Genomic DNA, 10,010 nt, shown 5'->3' with positions numbered 1-10,010 from the left:
CTCACTCTCTCTCTCATTCCCAGGCAGGCGCGCGCACGCGTATAAGAGGCGAGCGCGGAGGAGTCAAGCCCCCCCCCCCCTCCTCCCCAGTGTCTCGTGCCGCCGCCTCCTCCTCGCGAGCCGAGAAAGAGGCGGGTGAGCGCGCGCGCGCTCGAGAACGAGAGAGAGATTGGCTGGCGCTGTGCACGCGATCCTGCCTTTCCTTACCCTGGATTTTTTTTTAAATTTATTTCCCCCCCTCTTCTTCTTCATCATCATCATCCGCTTCATCCTCCTCCTCCACACCTATAGCCAGCCTGCTCTCCCTACCGCTTTGCTTCCTTCCTTCCTGCCTTCCTTTCTCCCATTGCATTGTTGCTTGGGCATTTTAAAAAAGCCCGACAGGAAAGAGAGAGGGAGGGGGGAAAGGAAGAAAGGAAGGACTGAGAGAGGGAAAGAGAGAGAGAGAGAGAGAGAGAGGACACTCTCTTCCAGGTCCACCCCCTCCCTCTTGGCTGCCTGGGAGTCGGGGCGCTGGGTCCGCAGCATGGAGGCGCCTCCGCTGGGCTGCTGGGGGCTCGCGCTGCTGCTCCTGCTCCTCCTGGCCGGGCTCCGGGGCCAAGGCGCGCGCGGTGAGTACAACTGGGGCGCCCCTTTTCGCCTCCTCTCCTCTCCTCTCCCTTCCTCCCTTTCTTTCTTTCTTTCTTTCTTTCTTTCTTTCTTTCGCGTGGCGTGGAGGCTTCCTGGGGTGGGAAACCCTGCAGACGGGGAGGGGGGAAGGGAAGGGGCGGGGGAGGCAGCCTTGGCATTGGCCTCCCCGGGTCTCCTTGCCTCCTCCAAGGGATCCCGGGAGTGACAACAGAGGGGAAAGCAGTGGGATAGCACTGTAATAGTAGCACTAGTAATGGCAATGTCAGCAATAATAACAGCACTAGTCGTGTCAACAGTCGTAAGAGCAATAAAAGCAGTAGGGATACCAATAGTAGGAGTAGCAATATGAACAATAAGAGTAATAGCAACAACCATACTTGTATCAGTACTGGTAATATCAATAACAGCAATGGGAATAGCAATAGTAGGAGTAGGAGCAATAACAATAATAACAGCTATAATTGTGTCACTAGAAGTATCAATAGTCATAACAGCAATAACAGCAGTGGGAATAGCAATATAAACAATAGTAATAGCAACAGCTATACTTGTATCAGTACTGGGAATATCAGTGGGATATAGCAATAGTAGGAGTAGGACCAATAACAATAACAACAGCTATATTTGTGTCAATAGTAGTGATAGCAGTCATAATTGCAATAACAGCAGTGGGGATAGCAATAATAGGAATAGGAGTAGGAGCAATAACAATAATAGCTATAATTGTTTCAATTGAAGTGTTAATAGTCATAGTCATAATAATTACTAGTCATAGTAATTACTATTCATAGTAATAGTCATAATATCAATAAGTATTGAGAATAGCAATAGTAGGAATAGGAGTATGAGCAATAACAATAACTATGCATAATGGCGTCAATAGAAATGTCAACAGTCACAATAGTAATAGCAATAGTAGCAATAATAGCAATAATTGTATCAATAGTGATGATAGCAGTCTTAGCAGTAACAGCAGTGAGAATAGCAAGAGTAGCAATAGTAGCAGCAGCAACAATTTATCAATAGTAGTAGCAACAGTTATAACAGTAGTAATAGCAGTGGGATAAAACAATGGTAGTAATAGCATTAGTAGCAATAATAGTAATAACAGCAATAATTGTAGCAATAATGACAATAGCAATGACAGCAATGGGCATAGCAGTAGCAATTGTAGCAGTAATTGTAGCAATAGTAGTGACAACAGTTATGATAACAACAGCAATGGGAATAGTAATAGTAATAGCTGATAATTATATCATTGGTCATAACAGTTAAAGAATTAGAATAGCAACAATAGCAGTAATAATGAGAAAGGCAGTGGCAGCAATAGCAGTAGTGATAACAGTAGTAGTAATAGGAACAGTAGCAATAATAGCGATAACAGTAATAGAAATAGTAGTAATAATAGCAATAATAGTAGCAATAATTGCAGCAATGGCAATAATAGTAGAAATAGTCATACCACTAACAGTAGTAGTAATAACAATAATAGAAGCAGCGGTAACTATAATAGTAGTAGAAATAACAAAAGTAAACAGCAGGTGGTAGTAATAGCAATAATAGAAATAGTAATGGCAGTTGCAATAGTAGTAATCGCAATAGTAGTAATCGCAATGACAGTAGTACTGACAATAGAAGTAGTACTAGCAATAATAGTATAGTAGAAATAAAAATAATAGCAGCAGTAATAGTAGTAATAGCAATAATAGCAGCAGTAAAAGTAGTAATAGCAATAGTAGTAGAAACAGTAATAATAGCAGTTTGCTAGGGAACCCTCACAGCTGAAACCAGACAAGGTCCTTTCCATGAAGCCATGATATATTAAAGAGGCAGGGGAGGAATTGAGCACCAGAAGCCACTTTGGGACCCAGAACTGGGAGGAAAGTGGGTTACAAATAAATAGAATAATATAATGATGATACTAACAGTAATAGGCCTTGGCAGGAACCAAGCAAAGGGCCTGTGTTACAAGTGGAGAGCAGGTGCATGAAAGGAAGAAGGGGCCTTACTTCTGAGTAAAAGTAGGGGGGGACTTCAACTCCCACAATTTTGGACTTCAACTCCCACAATTCCTTACAGACTTCCTTTTTTTCTCTGGGCTGTTGCTATGTTGTTTTGCCTTAACCCTAAAGCATGTGGAAGTGGAGCATTTTCTTGGGACCCCATTCTGGGAGGAAGGCAAAGTGTACATTAGGAGTGTCAAGAGACTGGGAGTGGTCTCTTCCTCGCCTTCTCAGCTACTCCTAGCCTCTAGGTCCCAGTATATCAAATACTTTTACATGCTGGCAAGCTAAGGATGGGATAGGATGCAATCCAAATCTTGGGTGGTTATTACTGATAAGGGCACATGCTGGGTGATAATGTACAGATGTTGAAAGAAAGAAGAGGGACTGGCCCACAGGAAATCAGGCCTACAGCTACACTGCTTCACTTAACTGCTGTGGCTCGATGATTCTATGGAATAGTGACTGCTGTAGTTTTGCAAGGTTGTCAGCCTTCTCTGCCAAAGAGTGCTTGCGCCTCACTATACTACAAATCCCAGGATTCCATAACATTGAGCCATTTTTTGTTAAAGTGGTGACAAACTGCAGTAATTTTACAGTGTAGCTTGACTGGAAATAGTGGGAGTCATGGTGCAACTTGACCTTAGGATGATGTATATTGGTATGCATTGTTTTGGTTAGGATATTGATTTAAGCTAGTGTGTGAGGGGCTTTAGGAGAGAGAGAGAAAGCCCTTTGGGCTGCAAATCTTTAACTAGAGAAAACTCTGGAAAGATAATCCTGAAGCCACATTGTTGTTGTTTTTTTCTAAACATGCTTCTTTTGTTTGAAGTGTTTGAGGTTGAAAAGATAAGACGGAGAGGCTAAAAGTTCATAATATGTTGAGTAACCAGTTCCTAGCTTTGCAGTTATTATTAGGGGATTCTGCTACACCTGGCTCACCAAATTACAATTACCATGATTCTGTAGCTTTGGTCTATGGCAACTAAATTGGTGTTAAACTGCATTAATTCTACACTGTAGATCAGGCATGGGCAACCTTGGGCCCTCCAGATGTTTTGAACTTCAACTCCCACAATTCCTAACAGCCTCAGGCCCTTTCCTTTTTCCCCTCAGCTTAAGCGGCTGAGGGGAAAAAGGAAAGGGCCTGAGGCTGTTAGGAATTGTGGGAGTTGAAGTCCAAAACATCTGGAGGGCCCGAGGTTGCCCATGCCTGCTGTATATGCAGGTTTTGGCTTGGCTGCTAGTCTAATGCCTCCTGAGCAATAGAAGTACAAGCACTGCATGAAGGCTGGTGGTGGTAGTTCACCATATCAGTCATTTATGGGTCCTGGCATAAGGTTTCATTTCCTTGGCCATTTGCCTCTGAAAGCAAGCTCTTCAAGAAGCAAATTTACTTGCCAAGGCCATCACTCCTTTTCTCTGCATGGCTGCTGTGAGAGCATGTTCCATCATTCTTATTTGGCCTCAAGTCTTCAGTGGTTTCAGATACAAGCTGGCAGGAGTGTTGCAAAATGTACTGGACTATCTTGGCTCTTCTCCTAAACATCCTTGGATCAGTACACAGAGCGAGCTACAACAGCTATTACAGGTCTTGCTAGGATAGCAGTAATGCTTGGAAGACATACAGCTTCACTGAGCTGAAGACTCAAGTACTACTTTCATTTAGTAGGGTAGGATAAAACAATAGAAAAGCATGAGCATGGCTCTTTTAAAGAAAGGAATAGCCCTCAAAGGATGAAGCAGGAGTTAAGTATTAATTTATTGTGGTTGTTTTTATAAGAGAAAGCTGTGCTATAAGGCTCTCCAAAGTCTGAATTTGAGTCAGATGAGAAGCATATAGAATAAAATAACTCCTTCATATGCACTTACCTGGTAAAGTAGAGATCCCCTAAACATTTTGGGTTCTTAGCACATACTGGAATATGAGGGCCCTTCCACACAACCATATAACCCAGAGTATCAAGGTGGAAAATCCCACAATATCTGCTTTGAACTGGGTTATTTGAGTCCACACTCAGATAATGTGGAATTTTCTGCTTTGATATTCTGGGATATAGGACTGTGTGGAAGGGCCTTGGGTTATTTGAGTCCACACTGCCACATAATCCAGTTCAAAGCAGATAATGTGGGATTTTATTCAGCTGTGTGGAAGGGACCTAAGAAACACCTCGTAGCTCTCTTGTAGGCAATGCTGGTCAGAAGAGATAACTGACTAGCCCAAGAAACAGCACCTGTGTTTGCTCCTCAGAAATGTCAAAATGCATATTTGCCTCCTCATATTATATTTATTATATAATATTTTAACTGTATTAACAGGTTTCAATCTTTTCCAAGTGGTTACTTAACTCTTTTCTGCCCTTTATAGTGTTCAATCTATTTTATTTTAATTCAAAATTGTGACCCATTTGGGTTCCTTATTATTAGGAGAAAAGTGGGGAGATAAACTAAATAAATTTCTGGAAAGGTTGCTGCCAAAGTGAATGCCTTTTCTCTCTCTCTAATCACCTTCTCCAGCCTTTTCCTTCCTTCCTTTCTTCTTTCTTTCTTGGGACTTCTTCACCTTTCCCACTCCTTTGAGGGCCCTTCCAGATAGGACCTATATCTCAGGATCTGATCCCAGGTTTTCTGCTTTAAACTAGTTTATATGAGTCTGCACTGACAGATAATCTGGGATAAACAGAAAACCTGGGATCAGATCCTGCGATATGGGGCTTGTCTGAAAGAGCTCTGAGAGCCCTTCCACACAGCCCTATATCCCACAATATCTGCTTTGAACTGGGTTATCAGAGTCCACACTCAGATAATGTGGGATTTTCTGCCTTGATATTCTGGGATATTGGGCTGTGTATAAGGGCCCTGAGTCAGCCAGGTGATGGTGGGGAGCCTTTTTAAAATTTCTAGACAGCTGAGATGGTGGGTATCTACAGGGTGGAAATACTGTCCTAAAGACACACAGCATCTTCACTTCTCAGGAACGTTTGCAGGCCAGTGTTAATTCACCTAGTTTGTTTGTTATTTTAACATTAGGATGGGGAAGAATAGGGGGCATGTGTGCATGAGATAGGTTCCTCATAAGGTGAACTAATTCTCATTTAGCTGTAATCTGAGATGAGAAACCTATGATCCTTCAAATGTTGTTGGACTCCCAGAATGGGGATTATGAGAATTATGGGCCAGGACATTTGGAAGGCTGCCTGCACCTGCTTTCGCCACAGCAGTATATGCTTGAAAGCTGAGTAGCATGTTTGAGAGCTAAGAAGGTTTACAAAGTCATTGTAAACTAGTGAACTGGCTGTGTGTAGTTGATAAGAACATACCATTCTAGAGATAAAAGTGTATACCAATGTATTCTAGTCTATTCCTTATTTGTAGATGGATGTTTGAATACATTGTGGCAGAAATTAAAAACAGCCAGGAGTGTGGAGTAGCCTTTGGATGGATTCCTTTCTAGGACTCTTTGGGCCAGAAGTCATTAAGGGAACTACTTTGAAAATATTTACTACATAAATCTGCATCTAGTCTTTGTTGGTGTCGGGTGAGTGTCCTTTTTCTGAAATGAATGAAATTAGAAGTGTTTTGGATTTTGATTTGTTTGTTTTTTCAGATTTTGGAATACCTATATTTACTTATACACAAAGTCTAAATGCAAAATTCTTTGTTTCCTATGCACTATATACACATAGCCTGAAGGTAATTTTAGATATTATTTTAAATAATTCCATGCATGGAACAAGGTTTGTGTACACTGAACCACTTGTCTCAGCCATCCCATGGATCATTTTGGAGAATTTTAGATTTTGGAATTCCAAATGAGAGATAGTCAATTTATAGTAATTTTTTACCACTTGAACTGTCATGGTTTGATGTAATGGGATCCTGGGAGTTGTAGTCTCACAGGGCCTTTAGACTTCTCTGCCAAAGAATGATGCTGCCTTACCAAAGTACAACTCCCAGGATTCTGTAGCTTTGAAACAGAGCAGTTAAAGTGCTGCCAAACTTCATTAATTTCTACAGTGTAGATCAGGCATGGGCAAACTCTGGTCCTCCAGGTGTTTTGGACTACAACTCCCACAATTCCTAACAGACTACTGGTAGGCCATTAGGAATGGTGGGAGTTGTAGTCCAAAACTCTTGGAGGACCAAAGTTTGCCCATGCCTGGTATAGATGCACCCTAAGTAGGAATTAAATCAGTTGGCTTTCAGAGAGAGTATGCCTGCTAATCATGATAACTATAAATGTTTACCAGTTTCAGGAGCAGCCTATCTGTGATAATGTCTTGTTTGTGGCCTTCCTGTGCAGACTATTTCAAGAACATAATGCTAGTGTAGACAGGCACTTGGTCTGATCCATAACAGACCCTGTGGCATTTTCTTTTCTCTAACATGTGATGAGGATTTGGGCAACCAGGATAGATGCTCCTTTGGAAAAAAATGTGGCAGAGTCTCCTCTTTGGAGGTTAGAACAATTCCAGTTAGGCACTGAGAGCTTTGAAATATTAGCAGTGCCAAGGAAAAGCATTCCCCGTGTGACATTTCGAGATAATGGTGCTGGCCCAAGATTAAACAGAAGTACTTAAAGGTCTTTCCATGATTGCTGTTGACTACTATCTAGTGATCTGGTGGCACAGACCTGAAGTTTAATAAAATGTGAACTAGAATTGCAGGTTTCTGGATCTGTATTTTTATCCTTAGAGAGGGGAGCCCTGAATGCTTGAACACCTAAAGCCTAAGCAAGGTTTCCTAAGATATCAATGACTCTGTACACTAGAGAATTCATGCAGTCCAACATCACTTTAACTGCCATTGCTGAATGTTATGGAATAATAGGCGTTGTAGTTTGGTGAGACAGTGGCACGTTTTGGCAGAGAAGGCTAAAGTCCTTGTAAATCTACAAGTCCCATGATTCCATGGCAGTTCCAGTGATGTCGAACTGCATTGAGCCTGCAGTATAGATGCATCCCAAGTCTCTCCTTTTTGGAAATACAGTGTGACAGCGATGATATCTGACGAGAAACCTGTTCTTAGTGATTGGTAAAAGGTTAGAGTTTTCTCAAGGACTGACTTGAAAACCATTTTAGTTACTGCTAAAAATAAACAGCTAACCTTGAAGTGACAAAAGCAAACATCTAAATGATGCAACACATTAGGAGAGTGTTGCATCATGCTGCGCTTCCTTGACCTTTTAAAATGCCTGTATCCTGGTTCATTGTGTTTCTAGGAAGAGAAGACTGGCTACATGTGCTGCAAGAGAAGCGTATTGTTGCCCTTCAGATCAGCTTAGCAAGGAAGACGGGAGTGAATGCTTTTGGGGTGGAGCACAATTGCTCATTTCCTGGGAGCAACAAGTCTCTTCTCAGAAGACGGCACAAGCGTGCTCTCAGTTCACTTATGCTAGGGAATTGGCAATGTGGCACGGCTTGGGCAGTTTCCTGTTTTGTCCCTCTCTAGTTGCCGTACTGACTGCACATAAGTGCCCAAAAATGTGGTGGGTGGGTAGGAACAAATGACAAGAATAAGCCAAAATTGGCTAGAACATTAGAAATTAATGAGAAAAAAATTGTTTGTGTCCATGCCTCACATTTCACAGCCAGTTTAAATTGTTTCCAAGGTTGTGTATACACTGTAGAATTAATGCACTTTAACACTACTTTAACTGCCATGGTTGAATCCTGTTGAGTTGTGAGAGTTGTGGTTTTACAAAGTCTTTATAGAGATTTTTGCCAAAGAGTGCTGGTACCTCACCAAAGTTCAATGGAACCTTATGGTACATTTGATCACCCTAAAGCAGGGGTCCTCAAACTAAGGCCCGAGGGCCGGATGCAGCCCTCCAAGGTCATTTATCCAGCCCTCGCTCAGGGTCAACCTAAATTGATGTGAAGGCGACCTGGCTGCCCATTGATCGCCAGGGTTAATTCGGCTGATCTGGCTGGCTAGGCAGGTGTCCCCTTCCTCCCTCACCACTCCAAGATCATTTACCTGGTCCTCACTCAGGGTAAACCTAAGTCTGAAATGACTTGAAAGCACACAACAACAACAACAACAATCCTATCTCATCAGCCAAAAGCAGGCCCACACTTCCCATTGAAATACTAATAAATTTATATATGTTAAAATTGTTCTTCATTTCAATTCTTGTATTGTTTTTAGGTGTTTTTTACACTACAAATAAGATATGTGCAGTGTGCATAGGAATTCATTCATGCTTTTTTTCAAATTATAATCCAGCCCTCCAACAGTTTGAGGGAATGTGACCTGGCCCTCTGTTTAAAATGTTTGAGGACCCCTGCCCTAAAGTATACTTAAGGTAGATCTACACTGTCAAATTAATTCAGTTTGATACTACTTTAATTGCCACGGCTCAATACTCCGGAACCATGGGAGTTGTAGTTACTTTGGGCCCAGCACACTGACAGAGAAGGCTAAAGATTTTATAAAATTACAATTACCCAAGATTCCATAGCATTGAGCCATAGCAGCTAAAAGTGGTGTCAAACTATATTGATTCTACAATACAAGATGCACCTCCAGCCTACTAAAGCTTCATCATACAGACTTTTCTCTTCATTAGTATCAAAGGTAATACAATAGCCCTTTGTTTGCCTATGCAAACAAACACAGCTATGTATCTGAGTACAATCATACATTATTCAGCCATTTCTATGTCATGGCTGGATATGTAAGAGATGAACAAAATAAATGTAATTTTCACATATGAACCCCTCTGACTGCTCATTATAAACTTATACGATCTTACTTACTTACTTAGGTGATCTCTTGTAGCCTGAGGATGATGGTCTGGTGTCTTGGCAGTGGGTCCGTAGATGGCTGTGGAGCCCTATTCTTGATCCACATGTTTTCCCGCAGTGAGGACATTGGTTTCCAGGTGGAAGGCAATCCCAGTCAGGGTTGGCTTGACATGCCTTCCTCTTAACACATTTCTCCTTTTTGCTCTCTGTTTGTGCCTTTTGAATTCTGCATCACGGCTGGTCACAACTGACCTCCAGTTAGAGTGCTTAAGAGCCAGGGCTTCCCATTTCTCAGTGTCCATGCCACAGTTTTCAAAGTTAGCTCTAAGCCCATCTTTAAATCTCTTTTCCTGTCTACCAACATTACATTTCCCATTATGTTGGGAGTATAGTAATTGCCTTGGGAGATGGTGCTCGGGCATTCAGACAAAGTGGCCAGTCCAGCAGAGTTGATGGTGTCGAAGCATCGCTTCAACACTGGTGGTCTTCGCTTCTTCCAGCAAGCTGACATTTGTCTGCCTGTCTTCCCAAGAGATTCACAGGATTTTTTGGAGGCAACACTGATGGAATTATTCCAGTAGTTGAATGTGATGTCTGTAGACCATGTTTCACAGGCGTTTTGCAGGGT

The 10,010-nt window shown here is 42.0% G+C and overlaps 1 protein-coding gene across 2 annotated transcripts in view; it reads left to right on the top strand.

Annotated features, from left to right (window-relative positions):
• The first annotated feature begins 103 nt into the window (after positions 1–103).
• VLDLR (very low density lipoprotein receptor) overlaps positions 104–10,010 on the top strand; it is a 31,045-nt gene continuing 21,138 nt past the window's right edge. The window contains exon 1 of one of the 2 annotated variants that reach the window (XM_060762264.2): positions 104–611. In XM_060762264.2, coding sequence (XP_060618247.2) covers positions 527–611 — 85 coding nt within the window. In that variant the 5' untranslated portion in view covers positions 104–526. The remainder of the gene's footprint in view (positions 612–10,010) is intronic. The other variant, XM_060762265.2, reaches the window with a different exon arrangement.

Source organism: Anolis sagrei, chromosome 2 (assembly GCF_037176765.1).
Source record: "Anolis sagrei isolate rAnoSag1 chromosome 2, rAnoSag1.mat, whole genome shotgun sequence".
In the NCBI taxonomy this organism is placed as follows: domain Eukaryota; kingdom Metazoa; phylum Chordata; class Lepidosauria; order Squamata; family Dactyloidae; genus Anolis; species Anolis sagrei.
Note: the sequence above shows the minus strand (reverse complement) of the source record. Positions and strands in the feature narration are given on the sequence as shown.